We start from the raw sequence: 21,611 nt of genomic DNA, 5'->3' as shown, positions 1-21,611 counted from the left end.
TAGAAAGTTATTAGGTAGTCGAGCAATTCCTCTCTTTTATGCGGGGGAGCATGATTCTAGTTTAGAGCACCTTAGCTACTCCCTATGACTACTGATATTTCTTATACTTTGGTTAACTTTACTAATTGTTGTCATTACTTTTTTATTCTGTAGTATTTACATCATTATTTTTTTATTTTTGTATTTTTCAAACTTGTTTGAAAAAATATTTTCTTTTAGTCGAGAGTTTATTAAAAATAACTTTTGCCCTATAAATATAGGGGATAAGAATAACATTTGCGTACACCTCACTCTCTCTAGACCCTGTTTGTAGGGTCACACCTGGTATATTGTTGTTTTTGAAGTATTGACGGGCAGAATTGCCTTGATGAATGGAGAGAAAGTACAAGATCGGGCATATTAAACCATGAGGAAAAATTCTTTTACAGTTATAGTGGTGCTACCGTTAGTGAGTGACAGAAACCGGTGGGGTTTATCAAAAGTGCACCACTTTTGCTTAGAAAGAGGACTATTAGTGCCAATATAAAAGAATAAGGACTATTTTGAATCTAAAGATAAAGATAAGGGATCGTTTTGCTCCTATTTTTAACAAGACAATATGATCCAAACAAGAAAATTCGGTATCATAAATTTTCAGGGATGAGTTTGGAGGATAATCCAATATGAAATGGGTAGATATTTAAGGATTAGCAATATTGATGCCGAAGGAAATTCAACAGAATACAATACAATCTGACAGTACTCATTTGGTGTTGAAAGAATCTTTATTTAACAATATAACGGCCTCTATTCTTTCCAATTGAGAGCTACAACTTTCTCAAAATACACCAAAGATTCTCCAAGTGTGATCAAATGAAACCTACAAGAACACTACTTTCTTGCCACTTCTTCTACCCATTGTATCTATCAGGAAAAACCCAAAATCTTGCCTCAAAATTTATTCTTTTGATGTAATTTCATCTCCATAAAAAATGGGGAGCCCATCATCAAGATTGCATTTTTTTACCAAAAGGTGTCCCAAATTCTCAAATTTCTTGCTTGGCTTAGCCAATTATGAAAAACCGACTTCATTTTGTGATCAAATGGTGTGTCAGACTAGGGTATTTTCAGTTGGACAAAATAGTGATCCAGTCCCAGTTGTGGCAACCACACTAGATACCATTGATGCAGGTTCTTCAATTAGAAAGCCAATCAGTTTGTGGCCAGGTATGTACCATTCACCTGTGACAAATGCATTGTGGGAAGCAAGATCAAGTATCTTTGAGAGACTTTCAAGTGCCCCAGTTGATCCTTCTCCACCAACTGATTTGATTGCTAAGACCCCATCTAAGAGTAGGACTAGTGTTCTTTACAAATTCTCTTCTGATTATGTGCTGAGAGAGCAATATAGGAACCCCTGGAATGAGATTAGGATGGGAAAGTTGCTTGAAGACCTTGATGCTTTGGCTGGAACTATATCCTTCAAGGTACTCTTTAAGGCTTTGAGCATCTGCTTATTGCATATCTGTTTGAGCTGAGCTCATTATCTTTATAGTTAAGACGTTTCGACTTGAATGCTATCAGGATCATGATATCAGGGTACTTAAGACTTGATCATGTTTGTGTTTGGTTTATCAGTTATGATCACACAAGATTGTTCTTATTATTAGAATTTTGTTGTGCTAGTCATGTACTTCTGTTTGTCGTTGGACTTCACCAGTAGTGCAGAGTTTGACTACTTGCTGCCTGCTTTGGCTGATCATGAACCAAAGAATTTCCTCTCTTATGAAGTATTGTCCTCATATTCTCTTTCTCTCTTTTCAATCCAGCACTGTTCCAGTAATGATGGTACTACTAGGCCCTTGATACTAGTTACAGCTTCTGTGGACAAGATGCTTCTGAAAAAACCTATTCGTATTGATACTGATCTTACAATAGAGGGTGCTGTGACATGGGTTGGTCGGTCATCTATGGAGATTCAATTGGAAGTGATGCAATCTTCCCCAGGTATATTCCAAAAGTCATAGTTCGCTTAGTTCAGAAGTTGTGATTTTCGTGGAAAATTGTTCCTGCTTTCATGCAGAGTCATTAGGAAATGACATATCTACTTTCATGTTAATTATTAATAATAATTTAGTGCTATACTCTTTCCTGAGTGGTTATAGGTTAAAGCTTTGCTAATGCAAGGGTAATACCACCAATTAGAGTTGAGATTTTCAAACTGCAAATAGATGAATATTTGTCATATTGACATAGAGCTTAGCAATGCATCATCTTGCTTCCAGCAATTGGGTACTAGGTTTTCTATATACACCTTGTATGCGGGTTTTATCATTATTAAATTCATAAGTATAAACTAGTAAATTAATTTGAAATATTTAAAATTTTATCTTTGCATCTGAATCAGAAATTTAAGATGATTTTGACCTTGATTGACATGTCTTCTACCTCATAAGTTTCTCTAATTGTAATCTTTTCAATTTATCTATTCGTTCCATTGTTTCTTCCATTATTGTTTTTTTTTTGTTATGCATCTCTCTTCACTAAATCAATTGCTTTAATTGTGTTTCCTCTTAAAGCCCCACATAACTTGATACTTTTCGACACTGCAAGTGCAAACATAGGGTGAAGTCAATTTAGATACATTAGACTGGGTTGAATTATTTTCAGGATTTTCATATTAGCCACAGTAAAGGGAGTTCTTTTTCCATGTATCAGATTCTTTGTGAACTGCTTGATTCCCTTCAGTTCTCTTTCTTCAACTTATGTTAACATTATCCTAGTGCTGATTTAAGGCTGATCCATTAAGGTTGTCATATCATAAAACTTTAGCGAAGACCTCCTTTGGAAACATTAACGCTATGTGAAAAAGGGGCTGAGACACATTTGCAAAACCACTTGTGATATTATGGTGACAAAGATGGTTTCACTGTTCTCGTTATTAGCTTTTTTTGTAAAGAAAACTCATGAATCAGAAATAAATTCTTAAAGGGACGATGGAAGATGAACTGGTACTAGTTGGTTAATTTTGTTGAGCCACATGGCCAGTTCAGGAAGGGTTGTAATTAACAAACTGCAGAAACAAGGCCAAGCCTGAGTGCAAGTGGTATAGATTCACTAGAGAACACAGAGGAGATACTTATTGTTCTTGAATATGAGATTGAATTCTGCTCCTTCTTTTTTTTTATATGTTGCATTGGGTTCATATGCTTGCCATATCACTTGTGTCCTGGATGTTTGGGTGCGTTTAAGAATACTGCATTTTAAAAGTGAAACATAAGTGTCAGGGTCTCAGGTCGTGAACATTTATCTTAAATTTTTGAGCTGTTTTTAATCAACTGTAATTTGAATGTCAATTTCGTAAACCAATTCATACATGACTGGCCTTCCCTGTGGAATTTTTCCTGTGGAAGAAAATGCTCTTTACTCTTGTAACTTGTAAGTACTCCCTCCATTTCATTTATGCGACACACTTTCTTTATTAGTCCATTCCAATAAGAATAACACAATTATATATTTGGAAACAATTTAACTTTAAACTTTTCATTTTGCTAATTTGACCCTTAATGAGAAGCTTTTACAGCTGCACAAATTGAAAGCGTCACAAAAACTTTTACCCTTTAAGCTTTTGAAACAACCAGTTTCAAAGTCTTCCTCTTTTTCTTAAACTGCGTGCCGAGTCAAACTACGTCACATAAATTGTGTTAGATAGTCATGTTTAAATAGTCCTAGTCTTATATATAATAGGAGTAGAATATGTCCAAGTCCCATATGTAGTAGGAGTAGAATATGTCTTAGTCCCATATGTAGTAGGAGTAGAATATATATTATATATAGGGCTCATTGTATCGTTGTTAAGAAAAATAGATTTTTCTCCCATGTATTCTCACATGGTATCCGAGCTTCAGCGAGATAATTATCATTGTGCGTCATTCCAGCAACATCCGGGTAGAAAGATCTCATCGCCGTGCAATTTTCCGGCAACTTCGTTTTGTTCCCAGGGTTCATCACCGCTACAGTGGTACTGTGCATATACCAGTACCACCATAAACCCTTGTGCAACCAAATCCCAGAAATTCCAGTCCCATCTGAATAGAAAAGTCAGTTACTGTGCGTCTTTCCGGTTGACCACTCAAGATTGATTTGCGTTATCTCCTTATCAGTAAGTGTTGTGCGAAAACCAACACTACTATCTTGTTCGGAAAAGTCGGGCGACAAAACCCCAGTCAATCGCTCCGGCAGAAAGTCATGCGTCGCCAGAACTAGGTTCCAGTGAGCTACAATAACTTTTCCGGCGCGTGCGAGCCATTCCGGCCACTTTTTGACAAAACTTCTTCAGGACAACTCGTCTAGTGATTCGGAGTCTACCCATAATTACATCAAATTCTGACAACTTTTGTTTTTCCGGCGTGAATAGTGATTTCCCGGTGTGAATAGTAATTTCCACAAAAAGTTTCTGTTTTCTGGTGGTGTTTTAGAACCTATTTTGTAGTGTGGAATTCGGCTTAGTCTTACTATTTTCAAATTTTTCCAGCGACCTTTCGGCCAACTTCTGTTTATCAGCAACCACTTGGTTTTGTTGCTTAGGGGGAGTCTAGTGGCTTTGTATGTCGAATGATCAGCTTGCAGATATTTTTACCAAGTCCCTCACTGGTCCTCGTATTTAGTTACATATGTAACAAATTCGGTACATATAATTTGTATGCACCGACTTGAGGGGGAGTGTTAGATAGTTATGTGTAAATATTCCTAGTCCTATATGTAGTAGGAGTAGAATATGTTCTAGTCCTATATATAGTAGGAGTAGAATATGTATTATATATAGGGCTCATTGTATCGTTGTTAAAAACAAAGATTTTTCTCCTGTGCATCCTCACAATTTGGAATGGAGGGAGTACTAACTTTTGTGTCATTGTTTATCGTTTAATTGATATCACATTACTATTAACAGCCATTTGCTTCTTTCTTCAGTTTTCATCTAGAGCAATCACCCTCTCTTCTTCTCCTAGTAAGCTAGTAATCTTCTTCCTCTTTTTAAGTTTTCAGGCTTTTTTCGCCCTCTTCTCAAATCTACTCTCTTAGTAGAGTTATTAAAGAAATTAAATAAAAAACTGAATGATGCCAACAATTTTTTTTTTGAATTGATTAGATGAAAATTGAAAGCTAAATTTGAGATTGACGTTATCTTGCAGTGGCCTTGTCGAAATTACAATTTACTGATGTTGGATTACTATTTTCATTATTGTATTCTAGAAGCTGAAATTTAGCAAGTATTGTAGCAGTTTTGTGCTATAAGTACTAAAATCATATATTTTAGACCTTTTATATATTCCATAAATGGTACCCTTCACTTCGAAAAGTGTGCAACTCGCTTTTCGCTTAAAACACCATGAGGCTTATCCTTGTTTGTATCTTTCACTTTTAAAAGCTCTGTGGTATTCATAAATAAGAAGGAATTTGTTTCAGTATTCCATTTCTGCTGGAAAATGCAGTAGTGTATTACAGTATTGCAGGCTTACGTGCCTTGTGATTTTTTAAAATTTAACAACAAAATTATTTGATTGTGATAGAAGATATTTCTTGGAAAGGCTAGGTTTCTCAGAGTTTTTTCTGTGTAAACCTCTTGTTTTAAAAGGACCGAGTTTTGATAGCTTTCTATGTCATGCACTCATGCTTCATTGCCTCTGTATTTGGTGGTTATTGTCTCCTATGACATGGAACATTTCTTGCAGAAACATCCAGAACCTCACAGTCATTAGCTCTAACTGCAAACTTCACTTTTGTGGCCCGAGACTCTAAGACTGGAAAATCAGCTCCAATTAATCAGATTTCGCCTGAAACTGAAAAAGAAAAGCTTCTCAGGGAAGAAGCAGAAGAAAGAAACAAAATGAGAAAGATTAAAAAAGGGGAACAGAAGAAGAAAATTCAGGGTGAGGAAGTGAAAGGGCTAAACGAGTTGCTGGCTGAGGGCCGAATCTTTTGTGATATGCCTGCTTTGGCAGATAGAGACAGCATTTTAATGAAGGATACTTGTCTTCAGAACTCTTTGATTTGCCAGCCACAGCAGCGAAACATCCATGGACGAATTTTTGGAGGATTCTTGATGCGGAGAGCTTTTGAGCTGGCTTATGCAACAGCTTATGCATTTGCAGGCAGTGCACCTTGCTTTGTGGAAGTTGATCATGTTGATTTCTTGAAACCTGTAAGTTTAGCTGTTACCTTTTAGCATATAGTCACCCTATTATTCAATCTCAAATAAATATCGTCACACTATATGTTACCATCTCAAAAAAAATATCGTCACACTATTCCTTACATTTAATTTTTCTTGGATCTAAATTAAAAGGTTGAGCGTAGGATAGATAAAAACAGTGATTTTGATACTAAATACATCAAACAGTACATTCCTAACAAAGTTCTAGTGATTCAATGTCTGTTTCATTCTAATGGGACCAAAAGTTTGTAGACTGTTCATTCTTTCTCCTCTGGAGGCCCACCTTTTCCTTATGTATGATTTCTAAATTAATCAAATTGAATACTACCTCCGTTCCATTTTTATGTGGCATTATTACTATTTGGAGAGTTTAAAAGGGTCTTCTTTGACCACGATATTGTAATTATTTCTAACTATTCAAAATTTTATGGTTAATAATTTAAATGACTAATTATCATGACTTATAATACTTTTGATGTAATCTCCAAGTAAGCAAATTTTATTTCAAAAAACTTGGAAATCTTTTTTCCAATTCTTACACCGGAAATTATTAGTTTGACCTTCGTATCCAAATCCCTCTACAAGAGTGAGTAGTATATAATGTTTATTAAAGTAATCTTGTACCGAAAACTCTGTCATTTTCAACCCAATACATAAAGCCAAGAAAGAATAGTTTACATCTACATTATCCGAATTAGTTTCAGTCGGTTATATGGTCATCTGAACTATGAGTGTATTATGTTTCTGTAGAAATTGTCAAATCTTTCATCCCCAATACAACATCTACCTAGTCGGCATGACTATAGTCATATTTTGTTATAGGCATAGTATGTGAGTTCTACACCTTTCTTAGTCATTCTTCTTTGCAGAATTACAAAAGTTAAATATAGTCACATCTCCATCTTATACCTGCAAAAGCCGTAAGTTTTCGCCATTAATTTACTTCCATTACATCTAATGCCGAACTAATTCTACACAACTATTTACAATATTTTTGAATAAACATTTTACCTTGCAATAGTTTACTCTCTCTCTCTTTTTATTTTGTTTTTGTGTGTCGGGGGGGGGGGGGGGGGGTATGTTCCTTATACTGATAGTATGTCGAGAATGTAGTTAATTTTTCATGAGAAGATGTTTATAAAAAGATGTTACATGAAACAATGAAGGGATTGTGAAGTTCTTATAATCAGGATTCAGCATCTGATATTTGGCTTGTATGTGGAAGTCAGATGCTTTATGATCCCACATACTGAGTCTCGTAAGGTATTTATGGGATTACAAATAGGATACGTGATCCCCACTAAGCAAGTGAATACCCGGCAATATTCTCTTGAAATTTGGAACAGAGTTCAATCATTGATGCATATTGTGTGTGAAAGTAAATTTGAATCACAAATAATATAGGAATTTTTACACTCTGGATCAGCTGGTCCAATCTTACAACCAAAACAGGCCCATATTTATAATCCTTACCCGGTTTGGACCCTTTTGTATATATTTTGAAAAACCCTCATTAGCAGCTCCCATTTCCCTTCTCCTTTTAAAACCATTGACGACCACCTCTCTCGTCATTTTGTAGTGTTTTCTTTTTCCTGCATCTTGGCAGTACTTCTTAAGAAGTGAACATAGATTATTCTTTTGCACAAATTTCATTCTTTTCCCCCAAGTTTTACACCCAAAAACCTTCATGTATCTATTTATTTTCATGATCTTGGCATTTCTTTTTTATTTTAAAAAGGAAAAGTCAGTCTGCACTCTCACACCTTGTCAAGACTCGAAATCCCAACCGCGGGGCCGTGATGACGCCTAACACCAAATGCCAGATAAGCCTATCTAATAACTGATCAAAGACATAACATAAACCATCCCAAGATTTTGGTGTCACAAGTACATGAGCGTCTAGATCCAGCTAAATACAAGGTTTGAAAGAAATACATTACTGTCCGAAATAAAAGGAAACAATACAAGAAATAGTAAAATGACTTCAGGGTCTGCGAATGGAATGCAGCTCTACCTCGAATCACTAACTGGTAGCTGCTAAGTACCTCTTGGGACTCTGCCGGTACCAACATCAAAATCTCTTTCCGCAACAAAATCACAATCAATCGCGGCTTTTCCTTGCGAACAAGCCTCCAAACCAACCGAATCTAGCCAATTATCGATCAAACAATTCAAAACAAGCTTTAGAAACCACCCACGAATGAAAAAAAGGTTCAATTTTGAATTTTTGATCATTTTTAAAAAAAGTCAACAAAAGTCAACCCGGACGTGCTTGGTTGAAATTTGAGATTCGGACCAAAACCTGATTACCTCATTCACCCCCGAGCCTGGTTATGTGATTTGTCTTGAAATCCAACCTTTATTTGAGGGCTAAATCTTAATTTTATAAAATTCCTAAATTCTACTCAAAATCCCTAATTTCTATCATGAAATTAGTAGTTTTGATGTTAACAATTCATGAAAAGTAATTAAAATTGATTAAAAACTAGTTAGAGATGCTTACCAATGAATTTGGGGAGAAAAAATTCTTCAAAAATCGCCTCTAGACTGTTTAGGGTTGAGAAATGGTGTAAAATGAGTTAAGTCCCGATTTTTCCTCTTTTACCCGGTTGCAGATGTCCACAAATGCGAGACACTGATCGCAAAAGCGGTCTGTGCATCAGATGCACAGAAGTCGCAAATGCGACAAAATCTTCGCATCCCTCCCTCCGTAAATGCGAAAGCGAAGCTGCCCCTAAGGTTGTCAGAGTCGCAAATGCGAGACTCCAGCCACATTTGCGACTTCCCAGCCTTCGCTAATGCGGTTCCTTCACAAATGTGAAGTTCCCCAATCCCAGTGCCTTTCGCAAATGTGATCATTTGGCCGCAGAAGCAAGATCTGCAGGCTTGCACCAGCAACGGTTGAACACCAACAGTCCAAAAAGCGTCTGTAACACCTCCAAAACTCAGCCGAGCTCCACGGGCTTCAAACCGAACATGCACACAATTGTAATAATATCCTAATCATCAGAATGATATCAAATAACAAGAATTGATCATCAAAACTCAAGATTTCAACTTGAAAACTCAATTTTCACAATTTTTCACATAATGCACCGAAATGCGCTCGGGTCACCCCGGACCCAACCAATTGTGCGTACAAGTCCAAAAACGTCATACAGACCTACCGGAATCGTCAAAATTAGAAGTCATCACCGGAATGAAGTGTGCGGACTTAGTCAACCGTTCCACAATAACCCAGACTGCATCATATTTCCTCAAGCTCCGTGGTAAGCCTACCACAAAATCCACAGTGATGCGCTCCCACTTTCACTCTGGTATCTCCAATCTCTGAGTCAACCCACCCGGTTTCTGATGCTCGTACTTCACCTGTTGACAATTCAAACACCAAGAGACATAAGCTACAATATCTTTCTTCATTCTCCGCCACCAATAGTGCTGTTTCAAGTCACGGTACATCTTCGTGACACATGGGTGAATGGAATAGCGCGAACTGTGAGCCTCCTCAAGGATCAACTCTCTCAACCCATCAACATTCGGAATACAAATCCGGCCTTGAAGCCGCATAACACCATCATGCCCGATCACGGCCTCTTTGACACCACCTGTTGCACCATCTCCCTCAACACCAATAAGTGCGGATCATCAAACTGGCGAGCCTTGATACGCTCCAATAACGACGACTGTGCCACAATACAAGCAAGAACCCGGCTGTCTCACGAACCGTTTGGCCAAAGCCTGAACATCCGGCCAGTGGCCTCTCTGCTGCCAGTAAATATGCCAAACTACCCATGCTCTCTGCCTTCCTACTCAATGCATCGGCCACTATATTGGTCTACCCACATGATATAATATGGTTATATCATAGTCTTTCAAAAACTCTAACCATCGTCGTTTCCACTAATTAAGGTTTTTCTTCTTGAATAGGTATTGGAAACTCCGATGGTCGGTATAGACCTCACATGGAATGCCATAAAGATAGTGCCTCCAAATCTTCAGCGCATGAAAAATGGATGCCAACTCTAAGTCATGCATAAGTTATTTCTTCTCATGAACCTTGGACTGACGAAACGTGTAGGCAATCACCCTACCATCCTGCATCAACATCGCGCCAAGCCCAATGCACGATGCATCACAATACACGTGTAAGATCCCGAACCTGTAGGCAACACCAACACTGGGGCTGTAGTAAATGCAGTCTTGAGCTTCTGAAAGTTTGCCTCACACTTGTCGGACCATTTGAAAGGAGCACCCTTCTAGGTCAATCTAGTCAAAGGAGATGCGATGGATGGAAAACCCTCCACGAAACGGCAATAATAACTTGCCAAACCCAAGAAGCATCATATCCCTGTAGATGATGCAGGTCTAGGCCAGTTCTGAACTGCCTCAATCTTCTTCGGATCCACCTTGATGCCATTGGAGGATACAACCTGGCACAAAAAGGCAACTGAGTCCAACCAGAACTCACACTTGGAGAATTTAGCATAGAGCTTCTTCTCCCTCAAAGTCTAGAGCACAATCCTTGCTGCTCATGATCCTCCCGACTGCGAGAATACACCAATATGTCATCAATGAACACGATGACGAAGGAATCAAGGTATGGCTGGAATGCGCTGTTCATCAAGTGCATAAAGGTTGTTGACTTATGGTATCCCGATCTTAAGTCATTCTTCGAGAATACCTTAGTACCCTAAAGTTGGTCAAACAAATTATCAATACGCGGTAGTGGATACTTGTTCTTGATTGTAACCTTGTTCAGTTGCTTGTAGTCAATACACATCCTCATAGAGTCATCTTTCTTCTTTACAAATAGAACTCGAGCACCCTAAGGCGAACACTAGGTCTGATGAAACCCTTATCAAGCAACTCCTAAAGTTGTTCCTTTAATTCTTTCAACTCTACTAGTGCCATGCGGTATTGTGGGATAGAGATGTGCTGAGTGCCCGGCACCAAGTCAATACCGAAATCAATATCCTTGTCGGACAGCATGCCCGGTAGGTCTGGGGGAACACATCAGAAAAATCTCTCACTACCGGAACTAACTCCATGGTAGGAGTATCAGCACTAACATCCCTCACAAAGGCTAAATATGCCAAGCACCCCTTCTCAACCATCCGCTATACCTTCAGAAAGGACACCACCCTGCGGGGAACATAACCCAATGAACCTCTCCACTCCAACCTTGGCAATCCCGGCATTCCCAACGTCACGATCTTAGCGTGACAATCCAGAATAGCATGATATGGTGACAACCAGTCCATACCCAATATCATGTCAAAGTCTACCATACTGAGTAATAAAAGGTCTACCCTAGTCTCAAAACCCCCGATAGAGACCACACATGAGCGATAAAAACGATCAACCACAATAGAATCCCCCACAAGCATAGACACATAAACATGAGCACTCGAGGAATCACGAGACACATCCAAATATGAAGCAAAATAGGATGACACATACGAATAAGTGGAGCCCGAATCAAATAAAATTGAGGCATCTCTATTACCAACCAAAACAATACCTGTGATGATCGCATCAGACGACTCTGCCTCGGGTCTAGTTGGGAATGTATAAAACGACGCTGAGTCCCACCAGTTTGACCTCCACCTCTTGGACGACCTCTCGCTGGCTGGCCTCCACCTCTAATGGCTTGACCACTACCTCAGGCTGCCTGACCTCGCCTCTAGCTGATTGAGTGGGTGGAGTAACCGGTGTTGGAACCATGGCACGAGTATCCCGCTGTGGCATGCTGCTTTGTGACCTAGGGCAAAACCTCGCAATGTGCCTTGGATCTCCACAAGTATAACAAGTCCTCGGCTGATATGACTGCTGACCCTATAACTGACAACCTGAATAACCATCCTGATAACTCTGAATCGGAGGTGCACTAATCGGAGCTGAAAATGTGTTGTATGCTAGCTGCTCAGGATACCTGGAGCGCTACCTGAATCGACCTATTGGGATGCCCGCTACCAAATGAACCCTTGCCTCCAGACGAGGAACCACTAAAACTAGCAAAATGATGAGGCTTCTTCTCATATGTTGCCTCTCTACCCTGACCACGAATCCTCTCTATTCGCCCGCCAATCTCCACAACTCAGGTGAAGGGAATATCATCCTTAGTCTTTCTAGCCATCTACAGCATGATACCATAAGTAAAGCCATCTATAAATCTCCTTACCCTCTCCCTCTCAATAGGGATCAAGACGACTACATGGAGAGATAAAGGGCAGCCCGATGTACTAATCTCTCGCTATGCGCGGGGTCCGGGGAAGGGCCAGACCATAACGGTCTATTGTATGCGGTCTTACCCTATATTTCTGCAAGAGGTTGTAAATCCACGAATCTGGTCTCGTACTAGGTAACAGTCATGCTACCCCGCTGAAGGCACTCGAAACTCGCTGCGGTAGTCTCTCTCATAGTAAAAGGGATGAACTTCTCCAAGATTAGCTATGAGAACTGATCCCAAGTGAGTGGCTGTGAACCAATGTGAACCTGTTGGTCTGCCTCGAACATACTCCTGCCACCACCTCTTGGCAGAACCGTGCATCTGAAACACTGCGAAGTCGACTCCATTGGACTTCACGATACCCATGTTGCGCAATACCTCATGGCAACGGTCCAAGAAATCCTGGGAGTCCTCAGAAGGTGATCCACTAAAGCGAATAGGGAACAATTTGGTGAACTTGTCCGACCTCTTCGCCCCTCGGATGACATAGTTGGTCCCTCACCGGACTGAGTAGCAATAATAGGCTGAACTGCTCCAACTGTTGGAACTGCCGGAGTCAGATATTTGTGAGCCATCTGCTCTGGTGTGTAAGTGGCGGGAGTCTGGGCTCCTCCCCTAGCCATAGGGATCATACCGGCTTAGGCCACATTATCCATAAGGCCTACTAGACGGACTAGAGCGTCGTGAAGTACTGGGATGGCAACGAACGCCTCTGGGACCTGAGCTGGTCCAACTAGCGCAGTCTGAACATGGACCTCCTCATCCTGCTCTAATTGAGGCTTGCTGCTGCGCGTGCTCTAGGTTGAGCTCAGTCTCTACTTCTGCCTCTAGCTCTACCTCTGCCCCGACCCCTAGTAGTGGTTGTGACCTGGGGCTTCGTCTCCTGATCGGCTATGGATGATGTGCGTGTCTTCACCATCTGTGAGAGAACAAGATTAGAATGGTTCAAACTTCAGCAATAGAATATAGTCGCACGACGAAGTAAGAAAGAAGCGAAATTTCCTAAAGCCTTATAGCCTCTAGCAGTGTTGTAAATAGCGCTCGCGTCAGCGCTAATAGCGTGAGGCGAGGCGATGCGAGCTGCCATCGCTATTTTACTGTGTGGCGTAGCGTTTTCAAAAAGGCGAGCGCCTTTGCCTTTGTAGCGTGTGGCGACCTGTAGCGTGAGGCGAGATGTAGCGTCGCTTTTTGCAAAAAAGAAAAGAAGAAGGCAGTAGCAGCGATCTGTTAAAACAAAAAATTAGGGCTCGCGATTTCTTTACTCTTTCTCCTTCAACTCGACAGCAAACCTACAACAGACCAGCGATTTCCTTTCTTCTTTCTTCATCAGGTATGCTTCTCTTCATTCAGACCAACGATTTCCTTTCTTCTTTCTTCATTAGGTATGCTTCTCTTCATCTCATTTCTTCTTTCTTCTTTCTTCGAGTTTATATTCTGTGACTCTGTCCAATTTTTTTTCCTTTTTTCTTCTTTCTTTTTGTTTTGGGCTTTGTTTTTAATCGCTGCTGCTGCAACAGAACAGAGCATCACTATGTTACTCCGTTTTTCTTCCTTTTTCTTTTCTTTGTCTTTCTTTTTGTTTGGGCTCTGTTTTTTATCGCTGCTGCTACAACATAACAGAGTCTGTGTTACTCTGTTTTTTCTTCCTTTTTCTTCTTCTTCTTCTCTTTTTTTTTGGCTCTGTTTTTTATCACTGCTACTGCACTCATGTCTTTTCTTCAGTTCAGAGAGCTTCTTCAGTTCTTCTTCTCTTCTTTTTTTCTTTTTTCCGCTCTGAAGTTTCCTCCTTTTTTTCGGTTAAAGAGTTAGAATTAATTGCATATTGACTTGATAATTTTTTCCTATAAAACAGTATTGAAATGGCGTCATCCGATAGTAATAAAAGAAATGATATAGCTTAGGATTAGCTTGAAGAAGAATAGATGTTGCTTGTTAGTATGAATCTACTATAGCTATATATTGAGTTTTTAATTTTTTAAAATTGATATATTTATTAATATATTATTATTGCTATTTGAGTTTTTAGTTATATATAGAATATTTTATTTTTTTGTATAAATTGTCGCTTCACAGCAAAAAGGCGAGCGCTTCGCTGCTCGCCTCTCGCCTCAGTGAAGCGGACCCTCGTCGCTATTTGTCGACGCACGCTATCCAAAACACTGGCTTCTAGAAGATAAGTACGGACGTCTCCGTACCGATCCTCTAGACTCTACTACGCTTGCTCATGACTTGTGATACCTAGGCAACCTAGTGCTCTGATACCAACTTGTCACAACCCGAAATCCCAACCGTGGGGCCGTGATGGCGCTTGACACCGAATGCCAGGTAAACCGACATAAACAGATAATATAAAAAGAAAAGCAGTAGCTATCTAATGACTGATCAAAGACATAACATAAACCATCCCAAGATTTTGGTGTCATAAGTACATGAGCGTCTAGATCCACCTAAATACAAGGTTTGAAAGAAATACATCATTGTCCGAAATAAAAGGAAACAATACAAGAAATAGGAAAATGACTCCAAGGTCTGCGAATAGAATGCAACTCTACCTCGAATCACTGAGGTAGCTGCTAAATACCTCTCGATACTCTCCTGGTACCAACGTCAAAATTTCTTTCGGCAACAAAATCACAATCAATCACGGCTTATTCTTTCGGACAAGCCTCCAAACAAACCGAATCTAGCCAATTATCGATCAAATAATTCAAAACAAGCTTTAGAAACCACCCCGAGTGAAAAGGATTCATTTGTGATCATTTTTTAAAAAGTCAACAAAAGTAAACCCCGGGCCCGCTTGGTCGAAATTCAAGATTCGGACCAAAATTCGATTACCTTCACCCTCGAGTCCGTTTATGTGATTTGTTTCGAAATCCGACCTCAATTTGAGGTCTAATCTCAATTTGATAAAATTCCTAAATTCTACCTAAAATCCCTAATTTCTACCATGATATTCATAGTTTTGATGTTAAGCATTCATGAAAAGTAATTGAAATTGATTGAAAAGTAGTTAGAGATGCTTACTAATGAATTGGGGAGAAAAAGTTCTTCAAAAATAGCCTCTAGAGTGTTTAGGATTGAGAAATGGTGTAAAATGAGCTAAGTCCCGATTTTTCCCTCCTTTTATCCAGTTGCAGATGTCGCAATTGCGAACTCTTGTTCACTCATAAAAGCAGTTAGTGCATCAGATGCACAGAGGTTGCAAATGCGACAAAACCTTCGCATTAGCGAAGGCCCCTCCCTCCGCAAATGCGAACTAAGCTTCGTTTTTGGGAAGCTGCCCCCAAGGTTGTTAGAGTTGCAAATGCGAGACTCCAGCCGCATTTGCGATTTTCCAGCCTTCGCAAATGTGGTTCCTTCGTAAATGTGAAGTTCCCCAATCCTAGTGCCTTTCACAAAAAGCGATCATTTGGCCACAAAAGCGATGCTCGCAAATGCAAGCCATATCTACAGGCTTGCACCAGCAACTGCTGTACACCGGCACTCCCAAAGTCATCTGTAACACGTCCAAAACTCACTTGAGCCCCTCAGGCTCCAAACCAAACATGCACACAAGTGTAATAACATCCTAAATATTTGCTCGCTACCTCAAATCATCAAAATAACATCAAATAACAAGAATCGATCATCAAAACTCAACATTTCAACTTGAAAACTTAATTTTCACAATTTTTCACATAATGCGCCGAAATGCATTCGAGTCACCCTGGACCCCAACCAAACGTGCGTACAAGCCCAAAACTCTCATACGAACCTACCGGAATCGTCAGAACAACGATCTGAAGTCGTTTACCAAAAAATATTGACTGTGGTCAACTATAGCCTCATTTTAAGTCAAAAATCTCATTTTCTTTAAAATTTTACGTAAAAGCTTTTCGGAATACGACACGGATCACGCACGCAAATCAATAAAAACATCAAATGAAGCTATGGGAGGTCTAGGAGCACTGAAATTAAGGCTAGTACTCAAACGACCTATCCGTTCGTCACGCACCTATTAGTACAAAGTAAGGTTATGTTAGGTATCTTATCTTTTATGTAACAGAACTTTAAGGTACAATGGGGTTGAATTTTCTTTCACGAATTGGCTGAGAGGTTCCCATCAAGATGTAATAACCTTCTTTTTCCTTGCTACATCAACCCGTTAATGGAAGTAGGGTGCAAAATGAGATAGGGAAGCACATCTATTTACTTTTTTCTATTTTTGTTCCTTGGGTTTAAATACAAGTGAACTGGAAATAGTCCATTGATTTTCTCCTAACCTCATTTCTTACCCTTTTAATGAGTATCTTTGAGAAAACAAGGTAAAATGTTCGGTTTTTTATGGCTGATGAATAACAATATACGACAATTTAATTGACTTGTTTTAAGAAACACCATTTGATTATAAAGATAATGTTAGTGGTCAAACTTATCCATTCATTCAATGAGGTTTTTTTTTTTTGATCATTAAGTAGTTTGATTCAAGGTGATCACTGTTATAAGATAATGTAAGTGGTCAAACCGTAGGGTAACCATGAGAGAAAGAAAAAGAATTTTGCAATTGCTTCATTCATTCTTTTTCTTGACAGTAATAGAAACATTGTAGGCAAAGAGAAGAACTAGAAATTGCAATACTACAAAATATTTAGTTTTAGTCTATATAATATTTGAAGTCATTTAGTGAATTATTTTTTATTTTTATGTTCTTGACAGAACAACTTTTTCTTCGAACAGTATGTAGCAATTTGTATCAACACTATATAATAATGTATATACACTAATAATATATAACAGTGTATAAACACCTCTGATACACTATTATACATGTTTATACAAGGTTATGTATTGTTTTAAAATAAGCGTATAGTATTGTATAATAATATATAAAGATGTATAAACACTATCGCAAAATAATGTTGGCTATGCCGGTGAAAATTGAAAAGGGTGGCTATGTGGGTGCAATACCCTGTGTTGTAGTGTAAATTTCGAAGAACTCCCAATAGTATACCACGTGATCCTATTAACCAAGTGAACACCTAGCATCATCCTCTGGGAATTGGTAATTCGAGTTGATGCATATGTTGAGCGGTGAAGTAGCGGCACCCTCTGATTTTTGGAGACACAAAAGGTTTACTGTTTTATGGGATTGAGCATCTATCTATTCAGTTAACACTACACTGCTACTGAGATGTAATATCTGAAGAGATTAAATAAAATTGTAAAAATTTTGATCTACCTAGAATACATGATATTCCTTGTGATATCAAACTGTAGTTTTTATATTGAAATAAGTGAATCTCCAACATTGAGGTTTTCTTTTTTCCTTGGTTAGATGCTTGAGAAAGTACTCTATTTGGATGTGCTAAAGTTTCTGCTAAAACTAATAGACCATTTTAGAAGTAGTTTAATTGTGTTAACAGCCACTTTGAAGTGGAAGTAAAGAAGGTATTCAGTAGGGTTCTGACCAATCTTTTACAATCTCTAATGTGTATGTGGCTGTTTGCTTGCAGCCTAGCGGTGATCGCCTGACCTTTACTGGTAATATTCGCACTTGAATAATTACCCAAAGATCCATCAAAATTAAGGAAAAGCAATGGGATAGGGTGTTTTTCATTACATACCATTCATTATAGCAAACACTCAATGGAGTATGTTTCAAGCTAAGTTTCTGCAGTTAAGTATAATTATGTTGATGAGATTTAACTCTTAATCTGCTGATGCAGGTCGATGTGGGAAATTTTCTCCGCCTCAAATCATGTGTTTTGTACACAGAACTAGAGAATTTGTGTAGGCCTCTGATTAATGTAGAAGTGATAGCTCATGTTATGCGGCCGGAGTTGCGTTCTAGTGAGGTGAGCATTGGCACTCTATAGAATAACATATTGCTGTATTGATATTATTGATATTAGTGCCTTATGTGGATCATCTAAAGTTTATTAATCTTTATTTTGTAGGTTATTTGAACTATCAACTTTTTTCATGCATGTAATTAGTTCTTACGTGAGAAAATGCTTGTTCTCGAAATTGAGTTTTCCTTCAAAATAGTCCATCATTGCCTACGATATTTCCTTTTTGTCCATCAATTATTGTTGTTAGCAAATCTAGTCTTATTTTTTGATGAGTAAATCTGGTCTTATTAACTCTTCTACCTTCTGACAAGATGGATCTGGTATTTATTCCATCAAAAACCAAATGAAACCTCCCTTATGACTCACTTGTGAGGAAATTTTGGTCTATTGGTTTTCAGTCTACCAACTTAAAGGTTTAGGCGTTTAGCTAATCTTGTCTGCTAATGCCTTAAGTTTGTTTTTTGGTTATATGATTAGAAAAAGTGTTTAACCGATGTATTACATATGTTTGGGAGAAACATGTATTTTCTTTGTTAGAGTGTCCCACATTAGTTGAGGAAATGCGTTGGTCTTTTTATATGGTCTTGGACAATCTTCACCTCAAAAGCTAGCATTTGAGGTTGATATGAGCTGAAGGTCCATTTTCTTAATATGGTATTAGAGCTAGCCTGATTTCTTATTGTTGTGTTTCCTGGTGTTGGACACCCATGTTATGTTATCTATACTACAATTGGAATGAGGAGATGTTGGAGTATCTCACATGTTAAGGGAATGGACTTTGTCTCATATAGTTTTGGACAATCCACACCTCATGAACTAGCTTTTGGGTAGAGTTAGACCCGAGGTCTATTTTCTTAACATCTTAATTATTGATTAAATGGTAACAACCAAATCAACACTAAACTGTGGGCCTTCAGGGCTTTAGCTTAGTGGTAAAAGCCCAGAGCGTAATGTGTGGGTTAGGTGCATGTCATGAGTTCAAACTTCGCCACAAACAAAAGTCCGGTACTGGCATGCCAAATACACTTGGTAAAGACAGATAGGATGCTAGAAAAGGGCGCATTTCAAGGTCGAGTGAGTGGTTCTGTGTTGATTTGTCGTCTTATTCTCCATGTTTCCATTGTTTATAAACTAAGAGAAGTGCATATCTATTGCAGAAACTTCCATTCAGTATATTGGTCAAACACTTGGAATAGTGATATTATTATGTTAAAACATACTTAAGACTTGTGGAACTTTGGGGAAGATATATATTGGATGACCATTCTGTTATGGTTAAGGTCGTTGATATTAACAGGGAAAGCAATGGCTGGACCCGCTTTTTATTTTATTTTATTGAGAAGTAGCAAGTGTTAGGTGATTAGATTTGCTGAAAATGACCGTGATAAAAAACCAAATTAGGGAACAGTCGATGACTATAGTGGGGGAAAAAAGGAAGGATAAAAGAAAAAGTTAGAGGGGGAGATAGAATTTACAAAATTCATGTTGTGACTTGTGCTCTACTATTCAGATAGATTCATTTCATTGTTTTAAAACCTCTGCTGATTAGTTGCACCATGCTTTTCTTTTTCAGGTTTCAAACAATTTCTATTTCACTTTCACTGTCCAACAAGATTCACTGAAAAATGGTAAGCGGATTAGGAATGTCGTCCCTGGTACAGAGGAAGAAGCACGGCGTGTGATTGAACGTATGGATGCTGAAAAGTCATGAAGTTTTATTTCTTGAATAGCATCATTTGGCAGATAGATTCTGAGGAAAAGCAAGACAATGTCTGAGGGCACTACTTGATTTTGAAGCGGAGCAAAGATGCCTCCAGTTATTTAAAGCAACCACAAAAGCTATTTATTTCTCTGCAAAAAGGATCGTAGGCAATAATTTAAAATGCTATGTCAATAACCAGTTAGATTGCAGGTACAGAGAGCTGAGAAAGCCATCCTTTTGCTTTCGTATTAACTAGGTTCTTGGAGATGTACTAGATGAAGATTGCCCGTGCTATCGCACAGGCCCAACATATTAAGCATTCTGCTTGTTTTTATTTCCAAGTGTTCTGCTGCCAATCGAACAGTGCTCCATCTATATATAAGAAATTGGACTATCATAACCAGTAGGCTTTTCGATACATCATACAAAATGGTAGGATTGTACAACATATGCAAAAGAGGACATAAAAAGAATCTACAATCAACCATAGGTAGCGATTACAACCAGGTATATTGATGCAATACCCATAAAATATAGAAAATGTGCATCTTCAAGCAAAGCAACGCGTCAAGAATAAGCAGACAAAAACTTTTGTACGGTTCTAACACTCAGGGGAGGAAGGATAGAGGCATCATATTGAGAAGTTCTCTCGGAGAAGTGAAGGACTTATTTTTGGGAGAAGAACCTGGATTCTTTTTTCATGAGCAGAACTTACCTCATGTTTACACGTCCTTCAGAGGAGTAAAATCATCATTGTCTTTTCAAGTATTCGCATCTGTAAAACTACAGTCTTATCACACCTTGAAAAACTTCTAAGAAAAGAAAAGAGATTATAGCTGTCACACCTCCTTTTTCGCCCGTTTTTCCAATTAAAGTACAACCGAAACGAGATTTATTATTAAAATTCAGAGTGCCACTTGGGAGATTTATGGTGTCCCAAGTCACCGGTTTTTATCCCGAATCGAGGAAAAAAATGACTCTATATTACAGTCTGCGTACCAGAAATCCGGATAAGGAATTCTGTTAACCCGGGAGAAGGTGTTAGGCATTCCCGAATTCCGTGGTTCTAGCACAGTCGCTCAACTGTTATATTCGGTTTATTTATCTGATTTTAACAATTATGCACTTGGTGCAAGTTATGACTCTTTTACCGCTTTTATTATTATTATTATTGTTATTTTAACAAGGAATTGCAACGTTGTGAAAACGTATCTCGAACCTCGTCACAATCAATGTACTCGTGGTTATTGACACGTTTCGACTCCGTTGAGATTGAGATTTGGGTTACATAAATGCACACCCGTATTTAAGGACGTAATTTATTAAAGACGCGTCCTAAAGAGACTAGCGTATTGTTATTTTTGGGGAAGGACCATGGAGTTCACTAAGCGGTCGATCCCGGAGTCTATCCATTTATTATGTCTTTTTATCGAGGGCCTCGCAACTTGTGATTTCTCTGGCGAGGCACGCCTCATTTTATTTTAAAGGATCGTCGTATAGTAACTATGTTTTTCTATTTCCGTCCGTTTCTAAAATAAAAGAAGAAAAGTACCTAATTTATTTACATGTTTGCGGGTTATTATAGTTAAGTTTCGAATACGATTCGTTAATTCTGAAAATGATGCAATAAGGGCGATCCGTTTGCTATTTATGGGC

General features: G+C 38.6%; 1 protein-coding gene across 3 annotated transcripts; it reads left to right on the top strand.

Annotated features, from left to right (window-relative positions):
• The first annotated feature begins 617 nt into the window (after positions 1-617).
• Positions 618-20,311, top strand: LOC107817953 (acyl-coenzyme A thioesterase 2, chloroplastic-like). 3 transcript variants are annotated; one of them, XR_001655318.2, is made up of 6 exons: positions 618-1,466; positions 1,809-1,986; positions 5,712-6,181; positions 17,915-17,942; positions 18,128-18,256; positions 19,827-20,311. XR_001655318.2 is itself a non-coding variant. In XM_016643853.2 (5 exons), exons 1-5 carry the CDS (start codon positions 972-974, stop codon positions 19,962-19,964), a joined length of 1,410 nt encoding a protein of 469 aa, XP_016499339.1. In that variant the 5' UTR covers positions 618-971; the 3' UTR covers positions 19,965-20,311. The 3 variants fall into 3 exon arrangements, 1 of the variants encoding a protein (XP_016499339.1); XR_012694265.1 differs by having other exon boundaries at positions 17,915-18,052; XM_016643853.2 differs by lacking the exon at positions 17,915-17,942.
• The last annotated feature ends 1,300 nt before the right edge of the window (positions 20,312-21,611 follow it).

Source organism: Nicotiana tabacum, chromosome 8 (assembly GCF_000715075.1).
Source record: "Nicotiana tabacum cultivar K326 chromosome 8, ASM71507v2, whole genome shotgun sequence".
Classification (NCBI taxonomy): domain Eukaryota; kingdom Viridiplantae; phylum Streptophyta; class Magnoliopsida; order Solanales; family Solanaceae; genus Nicotiana; species Nicotiana tabacum.
This window is presented reverse-complemented; position numbering and strand designations above follow the sequence as displayed.